The 13,869-nt window shown below is 45.3% G+C and overlaps 1 protein-coding gene and 1 long non-coding RNA gene across 2 annotated transcripts in view; one reads left to right on the forward strand and one right to left on the reverse strand.

Annotated features, from left to right (window-relative positions):
* Positions 1-13,869, forward strand: part of LOC118696589 (uncharacterized) — a 146,633-nt gene that overhangs the window by 50,289 nt on the left and 82,475 nt on the right. The window lies entirely within an intron of this gene.
* On the reverse strand, positions 2,266-7,238 carry LOC118696586 (keratin, type I cytoskeletal 19). Its single transcript, XM_036398796.1, has 8 exons — positions 6,649-7,238; positions 5,189-5,271; positions 4,714-4,870; positions 4,327-4,488; positions 4,068-4,193; positions 3,732-3,952; positions 2,998-3,026; positions 2,266-2,525 (listed from the first exon to the last, which is right to left on the reverse strand). Exons 1-8 carry the CDS (start codon positions 7,075-7,077, stop codon positions 2,506-2,508), a joined length of 1,227 nt encoding a protein of 408 aa, XP_036254689.1. The 5' UTR covers positions 7,078-7,238; the 3' UTR covers positions 2,266-2,505.

Raw genomic sequence — 13,869 nt, forward strand, 5'->3', positions numbered from 1 at the left:
CTGGATCAGTATCAGATGAATGCTTACAAAAACCAGGTAGCAGATAAAAGCTGTTCCCTTCTGTTGAATATTTGCCATTGGGAAACAAATCAAGCAGTCAGTACAGATCATGCCCCATAACATAATTTAGGCAACAATTTCTACAGCATTTTCTCCTTACAGGCTGTACAGGGAAATAGAAGCCAATCACTTGCTGAAATTAAAAAAAAAGAATAAAAAAAAAGAAAGGCTCTTTCAAGCTTATGCCCTTATTCTGGTCTCACTACCTTTGCTCAGAGATTCCTTATCCAATGTCTTGACACATGGACTCATCCTTTGCCCAGTCTCAGAATTGTACCTGTGGTACCTGAACTCCTTGGTTTGTCATCTTCCACAGGGATTTCCTGGAAGACATTCCCTGACATGTCTGTGCTGCACAAACTCTTTTGTTGCCTCTGCTGTGGGATTAACGGGGCTGACACACTCCAGCCCCTCCTCTCAGGACAGCAAGTTCCAGTCAAGCAGCAGCTTGTTTGTCATCTCAGTGATCACTCTATGAGTGATAAAACCATCACTCAGAGGAGACATGACATGCCTTCAGAAAACACTTTTTTTCCCTCAACTAGATGCTAAAATTATAGTGCCTGAGTGATTTATATCTAACATTTTACCAGAAATCCTTCACTGCCTTAGAGATAGAGGAAAAAAATTAATAGAATTATAAAATAAAATTAGAACTAAGCCATAGAAACAAGAATTTAGGATTTTTATAGCTTGCATTCTTGGAGCATGAGAATTTCTTGTCAGACTTGCACATTTGCAGCTGGACAATACCAGAAATCTGCAACAGTGAGCTCCCACCCTGACTGGTTTTGTCACAAGAAATTGCTCTCAGGGAATGGGACTTGTTAAGATTAAAAAACAAACCTGAAGCTGTTTGTTCTTTCATATAGGGAGGTTTCCAGGTCTCGGTGTTGTAGGGAATAAGTTTGGTACAAGCCATGTATTAATGTGTCTGCACTCAGCATCTGCCTGTACTGAATGCACGAGTTCTGCTTCTCCTGGCTCTTCCAGAAGTGAACCCCACAAAAATGGGTGAGCTCCTGAAGGATCCCTGGACCCCATGTGCCTCTTGGGCCATTGTTCCCTTTGATTCTGCCCATCTTTCCCCCTCTTCTCCCCATCTTGTCCCTTTCTCTGTGTCTTTTTGATTGTTCTTCTCTCCTGTCACCGTTTTCCTGTGTCAAAGTGAAGCCACTGCTAAATGCCACCATGCTTCATTCCAGAGGCTGAGCTGGGATTGTCGGTGTCAGTAGTGACAGGTGATGTTGACAGGTCACCTGAGTCACTGCTCAACCAAACCCAAGCGCCAGCACCTTTGGATTGAGGAGGATTGCCCCACCTTGAGAGAGGAGGTCCAGAGCTTGGGTGCTCTGAGCCATGCGTACACTCCATTAATCTGCTGTGAACAAGGGATCATGGACGTTCCTCAGGACCAAGGAGAGAAGTACTGAAAGATTTTATGATGTCTCCCTGAATTACAGACTGCAAACTGATCCACTCTGGGGGAGAGCAGTGTTGGGGTACTTTCAGTCTGGGTATATCCCTGTTTTCAATCCCCCCAGCTGTGGAGCAAACTGTGCCTCTGGTAACAGCAGGAGCTGGGAAGGGGCTGGTTGGGCTGGAGCCGTGGTTTGCTTTTAGCACAATCCCTGAAGTTTCCTTGGCTGTCAGTTTGGTAGCAAATAAAATCAGTGATTTCTGGGTGTTGGAACTAAAAGTGATTCCACTTGGAATTTCAGCTAGGATAATATCCTTTCAATGGCATGGGAAGTAAGTAGGCTGAAATTGGTGCTAATGCTTTGTAAGCCCTGTGTGAACAGAGAATGTAAGTGAAGAATTCTCCCAACTGCAGCTCACCCCATGTGCTCCTGCAGGAATTATCTACGAGCCAATATTTTACTTTGTATTTTACTCTATGAAACATCTCCCAGCTCCTGCTGCTCTCCAGAACCACTTCCCATGCCACTGCCCCTGCTCTGCAGAGTGCACAGCATCACAGTGAGAAACCCAGGTCACTCTTGTGTCCCCCTGCAAGGGCTGGGGATGCCACTGCCTCTGTATTCCAAGCTTCTGCCAGCAAGAGGAGCCAGCAGAATCAGGATGGAGCCCGAGCTCCCCGCACTGTGAGCACTCTCAGGGAGGCTGGCTGGCTAATTCCTGCCTGAGTAAAGCCAAACTCCAGTGAAATATCACAATAACTCCAAAGAAGCAAAGATTGCAAGAATATCATCTTTATTTGAGTAGATGCAGCAATTCAATACATGCAAAACCTAGAAATAATTGCAAAGCTGACCCAATATGCATCTTAATCATCGCTAAGTGAATGAATCTGCCTAAACTTTGTGTGGCCAAGAACCTTCTGTGCTTCAAGAGTCATTTCCAGCAGTTCAGAGTAATTTCTCCATCTCAATCCACATGTGTTGTCTGCTTTTTCTCAGTTTGCAGATGACCTTTGAAAGACCTTCAGTGCTTGTCTCTTTTGTCTGCAGTAACATGGAGAGAAAGAACAGCAATAATTTAAGCCCAGCTCACACAGACCACTCTGTGGTGGACGCTGAGCTTGGCTGGGGCCTCATCTGTCATTCCCTTCTCTCAGAATTTTCCTCTCCATCACCTGGATTTGACTCATCCCTTTTATGACACTGCTGACCTCTAACAGCTCAAGGCAGGTTTTACTGGCATGTTCCTGCAATTCCCCCGAGCTGGCCAAGCTTCAATTCCCGTGTCCTTTTATCTGGGGAAATGATTAAGTGTTTTGTACTTTGCTTCAGCAGAGTCTGAGATGTTTTTCTGATATCTGACATATTTTAATTGCTGAAATTTGTTCCAATCTAACCAGAGACATAATTTTTTTTTCTGACAAATTATGTAGACCCCAGTCTCTAGAACAGACACAACTACCAGTTATGTGGCTTTAGAAAATAAAACTTCTTCTGAAAGAGAAGGAATTCTTACCGGCAGTTCCCGAAAGGGAGCCAAACATCCTGTGGAACAAAGAGAACAATTGGAAGGAGAGTTAATACATCAAATTCTGCATGAGATGAGAATTGATGAAAGCAAATTATCTATCAGGTACATTTTGTGCAGTCAGGAAAGAGATGCTCATCTCCCTGCCCTCCTTCTCAGCAAAGGACAGGGAATTGTGGTAGGAAATACATTTTTAAACTGCACTGGGAAAAGACATTATGGAAAAGAAGTAACAGAGCAAACCAAAACCTTTCAACCCCTGCCTCATTTTTTTCCTCCTTGAGGCTGTGTGAGATGAGATTGAGCTGTGCTGCCATGTGGGAGTCACTCAGTGACTGCCTTCACTTCTCTTCCCAGTATTTCCTCCCACACTGATTCCTATTGGGTAAGAGTTCTCTACCTCGTAATAGGGAGTTTATGGGAATTTGGTATTAATTTTTATATTTTGTAAAACATTATTAACTGCACTTTTCCTGACTGTGATGCAGCTGATCACTTCAACTGTTAGTTGCAATAATCTACTGTGCTGCTTGTCAGTTCTCCTTCCTGTTTAGAAACTATTTGGGGTCTCACTTCATGTAAATGAAAACTGTAACAGTTCTAGCTCCAGCAAAATTAGTTTGTTAAAAACTGTAGAACCCCAGGAGTACTGTGTTAACCAAGGTGCTGTGGCAAATGAGCACCATGACATGACATGGTCAGACTGAGCAAAAGGTTCTTACTGGGACTCCTGGCCTTCCAGGAGCTGTCGGTACGTAGCGATCTCTTGCTCCAGCCGAGTCTTGATATCCATGAGGATCTTGTACTCGGTGTTCTGGCGCTCCATGTCAGCTCTGAGCTCAGCCAGCTGTGCCTCGATGCTGCCAACCAGCCCCTGGATCTGTGCCAGCTGTGCCCCATAACGCGCTTCTGTGTCGGCCAAGGTGCCCTCCAGCGCCGCTTTCTGTCAGGGCAAACCACAGGCGGGAGAGGTTGCTGCAGTGCAGGACTTGGTGTGGGGAGGGAAATATGGGCCCTTTTCAGTGGGGGGTTGTCAGGCAGTGCCAGTTCTGACCTACCATGCTGAGCTGGGACTGCAGCTCGATCTCCAGCCCCTGCAGGGTGCGTCTCAGGTCAGTGACCTCAGACTTGCTGCTCTGCAGTTGTTCGGTGTTAACGGCGACCTCACGGTTCAGCTCTTCAGTCTGAGACAGGGAAAACACTAGGTGAGAAATGTGGGGGGCATAAAGCTGTCACAGCATTTTTCTGTGTGTTTTAATAGTTGTTTCTTTCATGGATTATTTTCGTTGGTGTTTGTACAATATGGAGGGGTTTTACCTTGCTGTGGAACCAGGCCTCAGCATCCTTCCTGTTCTTCTCAGCCATCTGTTCATACTGGTCCCTCATATCTGCCAGGATCTTGGACAGGTCAATGCCTGGAGCAGAGTCCAGCTCAACGCTGACTTGACCGGCTACTTGTCCTCTCAGGGCACTCAGCTCCTGTGGGGAATGGCAGAAGAGACAATAGAGGGCACAATTGTAAACTGAAAACACTATGAACCTTCTGTCCTTTCTTCAAGGGCTAAGGCTTGAGATACTGGCGGGAGGGATCCCAGTCTACACAGGAATCTTTCCCTCACTGAGCCCAAGGCAATCCTGAGGGACTCCACATCTCCACAGGCTGTTTTTCTAGTGCCACTTTCAAACGTGTTTCTTGGGGTTTACCTCCTCGTGGTTTTTCTTTAGGTAGGCCAGTTCCTCCTTTAATCCCTCAATCTGCAGCTCCAGGTCGGCTCTGGACAGGGTCAGCTCATCCAGGACCCGGCGCAGGCCGTTGATGTCGGCCTCCACGCCCATGCGCAGACCTTGCTCAGTCTCAAACCTTAAAAAAGCAAAGCAAACCCATCCAGGTTCACTGATCACCCAGCCCACAAGAACACAGTATGAATGTATCTGGGTTTGTAGGATTTATGGTGTAGCAAATGTCATCAAGCATTAAACCTTTCTCCACATATTCCACATTATGCAAAATTTTTAGTTGTGCTTTTAGCAAAGACATGAAGGTTGAACTGCATGCACAGGATCAAACCAATATTCATATAGGGGTTTTAGGGGCATTCCATTCCAGTTTCACTGCCCTTTGGCTCAACAAGGATTTTTGCCTACTCATGAAATCTTTTCCCTCTCAGAAATTACTCACTTGGTTTTGAAGTCATCAGCAGCCAGCCTGGCATTGTCAATCTGCAGCACAATCCTGGCGTTATCAATGGTGGCATCAAGGATCTGCAAACAATGAGAGCTCATTACTGAGGCTGAAACAACTGTTATCAGCTTCCCTGCTGTGCAGATAAGAGTGAAGAGTCTATTTCACCTGTAGCTACAGCAAATAGAGATGTAGGGAAGGATCCATGATCTACAGCAAACACGTCACACAGATTTATCACATACTTCTGCTAGGATTCTGTTTTGGACATATCCTCATGTCCAGTGTATGAAGTGAAAGCCAATTTAGGTAGAAGTTCCACAGTGAGACAAAACTACATGCTGGCTGAGGGGGAGAGGACTTTGAGAGACCATCTTTGATCACATTTTTATTTCCTAGAATACCAGGATGGTGTTTATTGATTATTTTAATGCATCATGAAAGCCTCTGAAGGAAATTTTATTGAAAGGAATCTCTGTTCAGTTTTACCTGGAAAGCATGTCTTCTATGCCTGCCGCTTCAAAACCTCAAAAGTTCATCCACAAGCCAGCTGTATGGTTTCCCACCCCTAACTAAGGAGAGCAAAACAAAGGAGGGAAGGGAATACTAACAGGAGGAAATCCCATTGCCAGTTCTGCCATCAGCAGAGCTCAGATTTTAAATCAGGAGTGAATGTGGATGGGTTGAAGAAAGGAGAAGCAACCTGCATGGGAGCGGTCATGAACTCCAGGCTGAACTCAGAAAACTAAACCTCAAGTTTTCTTTCTTTTATTTACATAGTTAATCAGCTACTCCCTGTGTTATGCAGGGTGTGTATCACCTCAGCAATCTGTTATCAGGTACCCATAGGCTCTTGGGGCAAATCCTGCATTTATATATGGGATTGATTACTTCATGTCTGCAGTTTCCTTTTTTCCTATGCCAGATCTTTCAGCTCACTTAATTCCAAGGTTGAGTATGGGAAATGTGAAAAGTAAATTACTCTGAACCCGTTTTTATTTTCATTGTTAAAGCAGTGTGTCTGGGCCTCTGAGGGTTTTCAAGCTCTATGGCAGGTGAGAGGTTGCAGAGACAGGCAGGTAGCTATCACAGCTTGGCTCTCATTATATATCAGTTTCTATATGGTCATACATACATTAACTGGTTATATGTGTGTGCATGACCAGCATGTGTATAAACATATGCTTTGTTAAAAGCCAACATTATCAGACTTCAGTACTTGGGCATCCCCCACTGACTGGTTTGTACCTCCTCTTGGCTAGCATTTCAAAAAGTAGATAATTCCATATTGACATTGATTTTAACCCCCCACCCAGTCCTTGCATTTACATCTCACCTCCCTCTCCCTCCCATGACCTGCAATGCTTTCTAGGGGTTCCCTAAGGGTATTTTTGGCTTTTCATGCTTCCTTTGTAAGTGGAAATCTAAGATGACTTTTGATAAATATTAACACCTACCTTGTCTCGGAGGTCCTCAATAGTCTTGAAATAAGGACTGTAGTCCCGAGCTGGGCTTGGTCCTTGTTTTTGGTACCAGTTTCGGATTTTGGCTTCGAGGTCAGAGTTTGCCTCCTCGAGCGCTCGCACTTTCTCCAGGTAGGAGGCCAGGCGATCGTTCAGGCTTTGCATGGTCGCCTTTTCATTTCCCGACAGGAGCCCATCACCCCCATAGCTAAAGCTGCTGCTGAAGCTCCCTCCGCCATAGCCACCCCCCAGGCTGCTTCCCAGGCCAGAGGAGACAAACCTGGCTGAGGACACGGACACACCTCTGCCACCAGATCCCCCGTGGATGCTGGGGGCCCTGAAGCTGCCACCGAAGCGGAGGGAGGAGGCGCCGGGTCCCCCCACCACGGAGGAGCTGGTTTGCCTGAAGCTGTAACTGGCCATGGGGAGGAAGAGCAAGGACCCGACCTAAGCTGCACCTCAGCGATTCGCGATCCCGAAGCAGGAGAGTGCCCCGCTCCCCCACCGCACCGCTTTTATGCCGGTGACAATGGGAGTTGTCTGCAGAATGTGTTATCTGAGACCCATGGAATTTATCAGCCCTAAGCCTTCTGCCAACACGGCGGTTCCCCTTATTGGTCAGTGGCTGTGGAGTGGGCTGTTTCCTCCCCCAGTACCTCCACACGCGGGAGGGATCCCCTCCCCCGGACCTCTGCAGCTTGAAGCTAAAGGTGGGATTTGGAGGAGGCGTCTCCCTCCCGAGGGGAGCGTTCCTAAACCTGGTTAGAGTTTACCTACGAGGGAACAAAGGGCTTAGGAGCGCACCCACTGCGGCCAACGCCGCGGTCAGAGCGGAGTCACACAAAGCCTTGTTTTAACAGAGTGATTCAGCCTGATAACAGAGCTTGTAAGGAGCCCAAATGGTGAACAATGTGTGTGGACCTTCACGTTCCCACCCCTCTGTTTCCCTCATTCCCCTTGAGACAATTTCTTCTTTCAGAAAGGAAGTTTTCGCTCTTTCTGTCTTTACTCTTGGTTCCGTTTGGGCTAACAGAGGATGTGCTGTGTCTGAGAGTGGTTTTCTGCAGACACAAGTATCCTCCTGAAGCAGCCATGGCTGTACTTGTAGCAGAGAAAAGCAGTGACATCCCCGAGTACCTGGGGAGTGAGCAGAAACAAGTGTCTGATTACACACTGAGTCCTTTGATTGCTACTGAAAGAGAGAAGCAAAGAGAAGAAACAGAATCACTCAGTCTTCTGGTCTTTGAGAGTTATGAAAATGTTATTTCTAAAATTTTCAGGTCCTCTATTATCCAAAATGGATTTTCAAAAACTTTTGTTACTTCCTTCCTCCAAAACACTTCTGAGGAGTTCCACAGAATTTGGAGGGAATGAGAAAGAAAGAGAATGGAAGGAAAGCTCTGGCCTGGCAGCACTTGCAGCTCTTGGGAGCAGCCAGGCCTTTCTATACCCATGAAAAATGCTCCTCCAGGTGTTCCAGGCTACGCAATGAGCTGCACTCCCTGTGTACAGAGGTGTCAAACTGCAGGGCAAATTCAGGGAGGGAAAGAGCAAACAGCAAATGGGAGGCCAGCCAAGGCACCTGTATCACCAGGTAATGAGGAGGCCGTATCAGGAGGAATTCTGCAGTGACTCAGGTGTGGAATATATCACTGGATACACACAGGATGTGTACCACACTTCAGCCCCAGGACACCACAGCAGAGCTCTTTGCTCTCTGTGCAGATTTTGCCTCCCACAGCTCTCCATCCTGCACTGCAATGCTGTGCAGCCTTTCCTCAGAGGCCCAGGGATGCTCCTGCTGCCAGAGACACACCAGTTCCTTCTGGAGACCTGAATGTCCTGTTCAGCCCTGGGTGGGACAAACCTGCCCAGCCAGTAACTGCTCCAAGGGCTGGGAGCAGATGAAATATTGGTGTCAGGAGGTGACTGAGAGAAAACAACTGGGAAACAGTTATTTTTTTGTTAAATATTAAAGTCCATAATTAGAGTGTAAAGAGCACCAGTGCATGTGCTTTTCTTCACTGAACAGAAAAGCAAGAAGCTGAAAGGAGAATAAGTGTTCTTTTTGAGATCTATGACCTGGAGCAAGGAGAGATGAACATTTGTCCCTCCAGGTATTCCTTCAGCATTCCCTGGACTCCCATATCAGGACCTCAATGCAGTGTATTTTTGGGTTTTGCAAAATGAAAAGCTCATCTGTGATGCTGCCTAATATTTTATGATCCAGCTCATGAAAATTGCCATCTGGATGGCTTCTGGATGCCCTCTGCAATATCTTGAGTAAAAGCAGCAATCCCCATATATTGCACTGGCAGAATATTGATCAGGTACTGCAGGCAGGTTGGGTTTGCATGAGCTCACAGGGAAGAATCTCCCAAAGAATGAGCTGCAATTCTTAGTGGCAATTTGGAAGTAGAGCTGAAGCGTCAGTAAGAAGAAAGGATTGGGACACACAGTCAAATGGATTAATCTGATTTATAACACCAAATACAGCATAAGCCTCTAGTACTAAATCAGTCCCTCACACAGCATTTTTGCTAAAACTTAATTCTAAATCTTTTGACTTTCAATTTCTGTTTCACCTTAACGGGTGCAGTGTTTGTTTTGGTAAGAGCTCCCTTAGGGTGAGAATGTGTATTTAAATGCTTGGAAAAGCCTTCAGTACAGCAAGCTGAAGAAGGTGCTGTTAGCATTCAGTGTAAGTATCTTCTTCTGCCAGTACTATAAACATAATTTATGGTATGGTCAGCTTTTTCCCAATAAGGAATGGTCAGCACAGGGAATTTCCCTTATCTGCACCTTATCAGAGGGGAAGGGAGACACATTTTTTCAAGCAGAGTCATCCAGACACACCCAAGCTCCTGGCTAAGACCTGGTTCTGCCTTACCTTTTATCTTCTCTGCCTTGCCAGTAACTGCTGCTTTATAAAAGCGTTCCTGTTGTTTCAGGGTAGCTTTATTAATTGTCCTGTAAACCCTTTTTTCTTGCCTTGAGGACACTGGTATATCCTTCTCTCTTTTCACATTCTGCTGAATTTGCTTCCAGGGATAGATAATGAATTACACTTTAATGAACTTACTGAACATTTTAACCAACTTTGTTGGTGCCTGCAGTTCCATGGATACATCTATGAATGAATGAGCAAAGCCAATTTATTATTCTGGATTTATCTTTTCAATTTTTAACTGTTTGTCCCTTCTGGTAATTTTTCATTTCTGCCTTTGCTTCCATCAATGAAAATATGCTGCTTTTTCACATGCACATTTTGAGTCTCCATCTCTTCTCTTGCTCACATGAACTTTTTCCACCCTCCCCACTGATCATGTCACAGGCCCTCTTAAGATCACAGCTTGGGATGTTTTTCTCCCCTTTTAAAGATCAGAGGCATGAAGTATTTGCAGCTTTTTAATTCAAGCACAAAATTTTCTATTTTTTCTTTTAAACTTCCTTGTAGGAACAACCAGGGACAACAAGCTCTGATCTGCAGCTGGTACCAAGGTAACTGCAGTTGGTTTACCCAAGATACAATTCTTGGCTGTCTGACTTTTACAGCCCATCATAAATCTTTTTTTTTTTTTTTTAATGCTCAAAACCTGGCATTGCTATGTATTCTGTGAATGTGCCAATAGATTGTGAGACAAGAATGCTGCTGTGCTGAAGGGGCAGGTCCCAGCACATGCACACACAGCTGTGAGTGGCTTGAGAAGAGGGTTGGGAAGAGCAGAGCAACACTGGGAATTTGCTGAAAATGATTATTTTTGTGAAGTAGAGGGATTGTAGTGAAGGGAATGCATAATTTCTGCACTGAAGAGGTGAGAAACAAGGTTGTGTAAGGGTTCTGTGTTAACAGAAATTGGGAGAGTAAGACACAGGACATTTCTGTCAGGGCTCTGGTTTGTTCATGGCAGGACAGAAATGATGGATCAATGATTTGAGCTGACCTGGAATGATTCCTGCCCAAGCTGCTGCAGTGCTATTGGGGCACAGAATTTAACGTCTCAATGACTGCCATTTATAGAACATTTAAACAGATTGGTATGAGGAAAATAAATAGAAGATTCTCCTGAAGAGCTCAAGCACTTTAACTGGGAGCAGTGTAAATATTTCACAAATCCTTGAAACTGGCTGTGGTGTGGAAATGCTTCATTATTGTCCCTGTTTCCCTAGAAACATAACTAACTTTAAACTCCTGACTCCTCCATCATTCCAGAACTCTAATGATAAAGCAAATCATGGAGTGAAGTACCTGAGACAGGAAAATAAACCAAATTTTCTTATCGTGTGATTAAAGATTGTGTGGGAAGGAAGGCTCAGTTGGGGCACCAAGCCCTGGGGAGTGCAAGTCAGCTCACTGATGTGCTTTCACACTTCCTTTAACCTGTTATCTGGCTGGTAAATCTCAGCAAGGTATGATTGGGCTGGAAACTATTATTTGAGAGTCAAACACCCAACTGACAGGAGGATGTGTTCCAAAAGTCAGGTTTCTGCAGGCAGCAGCAAAGGCAGCGCAGGGGCCTCTGCCAGAGCCCAAGGGACTGAAGCTGTCCCAGGCTGGGGAGCTGAGGCTGTTGGACTCCTGCCATGGCCTCTGGTGCTGCACTCAGGGAGGAGCCCTGGGGCCATCCATAGGGATCTTCCCATACACCACATGGAAAATTCCTGCTCAAAAATAAATCCTAGACCTGGGAGGGACACAGAGTAGGATGGGGCTCATAGCCCAGAGCTGAGCTGTTTTATTCTGTTCCCATCAGTAAAGCATTTGTGTATCTATTATTTATATCTCTGTGCTCATATATTTACATGCATATACTTGTATTTATAGACTTATATATTATTATTTCTCTTGTTAATTTTGTAAGAATATATTCTGATCACAGAAGTAAGCCATAGCTTCCAGTAAAGGCAGAGATTTGACTGTGCAAGCCTTAAACATTAGTTTAAACATTAGTTCTGGGTCTAATTAGAAAACAAGGAGCTCTCTTAGTACCCTCCTGGTGGATCCTTGGTTTAATTAGAAAACAAGGAGCTCTCTTAGTACCCTCCTGGTGGATCCTTGGTTTAATTAGAAAACAAGGAGCTCTCTTAGTACCCTCCTGGTGGATCCTTGGTTTAATTAGAAAACAAGGAGCTCTCTTAGTACCCTCCTGGTGGATCCTTGTATTTGGGCTTTCCTGATCCTACTGGTGGTTTCATGCTCAGTTTTTCTTGACAGGAATTCTCAGAGCCTGAAGATCTCTGGCTGGGCTCAGTGAGAAAATCCAACTGTAGCTCTCTCTATGAGGACAAGTCCTGCAGCCTCTGCTTTGTGGAGCTGCTGCCAGGGAGGTGCTTTTAACACTTGGTCCTCATGGCAGCTCTCAGCCCATGGAAACCCCTTTGGAGCCCTGCTCCTGCCTGCCCTGGCTGGTCACACAGCTTTATGGGAACAAAAGGGGATTTCTCAGTACTTTTGACAGTTTATGCTTCTTTATAAAGGACTGTGTTACTCATGTTTGTGTGTACCAGGAAAGTCCCTTCCTGGGCAGTCCTGGCTGCCACCTTAACTAAGAGCCCTGGTTTTCCACCAGACTCTGACTCCCATATTCAGCTTTAAGTCTTCCTTTAATTAAAAACTGGGGTTTGTGGCAACTGCCTTTTGTTTTGGGCAGCCCACCGCCAGCAAAGCAAGTGACCAAAGTGCTTTCTGAGTGCTTTTTCATGCTTTCCTAATGGATTCAGCTTATTCAATAACTGAGAAAAATCTGGTGACATGATTTCTAACAGCATTTCCGACAGAAAGGAGTTGTTGGAATTTATTTAAAATCTTTCTGTGTGTATGAGTGCTGTGAACTTTTGGGTACAGCTGTGATTTTCAATAGTCTGACATCAGGCTGTGGGAAAGCACTGGACTAAGATTGGGAATGTTGTCAGAAAATGCTGATTGCTGAGGCTGTGGTAGCTTTGATGCCAGCCCTGCATGGGTTGGGAATGCAGGTGTGTGCAGGGAAAGGTGTTCCCTGGAGCCAGGCTTGGCAGAGCCACGGAGCGTGGGCTCCCAGCTGCTCCATTAGGAGTAATTGCAGCGTGCAGAAACCTCTCTTTAGGCACTGCTAAAACAGCTCTGAGAGTCAGCTCCAGTTGCATTTTTGGGGTTCCCCGTGGCAGGAAGGAAATGATGACTCTGACTCCATGTTTTAAAAGGCTAATTTATTATTTTATGATATTTTATTATATAAAAGAATACTATACTAAAGAATAGAGAAAAGGGTACTTGCAGAAGGCTTACAAGAATGATAATGAGAACTCGTGACTCCTTCCAGAGTCCAGCCTGACCATGATTGGTCATTAAGTCAAAACAATTCATATGTTGGATAAACAATCTCCAACTCCAACACAGGAGAAGCAAATCAGATAATTATTTTATTTTTTCTCTGAGGCTTCTCAGCTTCCTAGGAGAAGAATCTTGGGCAAAGAGGATTTTTTCAGAAAATATGACAGTGACAAGCTGTGCTGTGCCTGAGACTACGTGTTTGCTGTCACTTGTCCTTTATCATGGAATCATGGAATGCTTTGGGTGGGAAGGGACCTCAGAGCTCATCCAGTCCCACCCTCTGCCACAGGCAGGGGCACCTTCCACTAGAACAGGTTGATGCAGGCCATGAACACCTCCAGGGATACAGCAGCCACAATGTGGAAACACTTAAAGAAATTCCAAGGTTTGTTTGGATTAGCACTCCAAAGTGTTATATGTGATGTGCAACCTAACAGAAATTGTTAAGAAAGGATTTTCCTGCATGAATTCTCATACTTATTTAACTTGGCTGCTGCTATTTTTCATGGTTATGGTGGGCTGGTAAATGTCAGAAATATCACAGGAGCAGCTTCCTTTGCTCCTGCTGTTTGTTACAGGCACAGTGAGTCAGAGTTTCTTTTCTCATTCCTTGAGTCGGTGGTGGGCCGAGAGGGAACTCTGCCTTGTCACCTCTGTGGTTCCATTTCCTTGTAGCCAGGAGTGCCAGAGCCTGGCAGGACTGTGCACAAAGGCACCAGGAGTAGCAGTGGGCAGCTGTACCTGTCCATACCTGACAGCTGCCCCAGCAAATGGAAGCATTGCTGTGGGTCTCAATTCTGTGTGTCAGAATCCTGATCCGGAATGAAGCCCCTTGGAGAACCCAGTCCACTCAGTTCTGGTTCTTTTCTTGAATTTCTGCCCATACAGCCATTTCACCCTTT

This window comes from Molothrus ater, chromosome 27 (assembly GCF_012460135.2).
Source record: "Molothrus ater isolate BHLD 08-10-18 breed brown headed cowbird chromosome 27, BPBGC_Mater_1.1, whole genome shotgun sequence".
NCBI classification, from domain to species: Eukaryota; Metazoa; Chordata; class Aves; order Passeriformes; family Icteridae; genus Molothrus; species Molothrus ater.

What these genes read in the sequence shown, in the direction of transcription:
- LOC118696586 (XM_036398796.1), bottom strand. Translation starts at nt 7,077, where the DNA reads ATGGCCAGTTACAGCTTCAGGCAAACCAGCTCCTCCGTGGTGGGGGGA. An exon ending in CTGGAAGGCCAGGAGTCCCA is followed by an intron (nt 3,027 to 3,731) that starts GTAAGAACCTTT and finishes TTTGTTCCACAG; the next exon opens with GATGTTTGGCTCCCTTTCGG. An exon ending in CTCCCTTTCGGGAACTGCCG is followed by an intron (nt 2,526 to 2,997) that starts GTAAGAATTCCT and finishes ATGTTACTGCAG; the next exon opens with ACAAAAGAGACAAGCACTGA.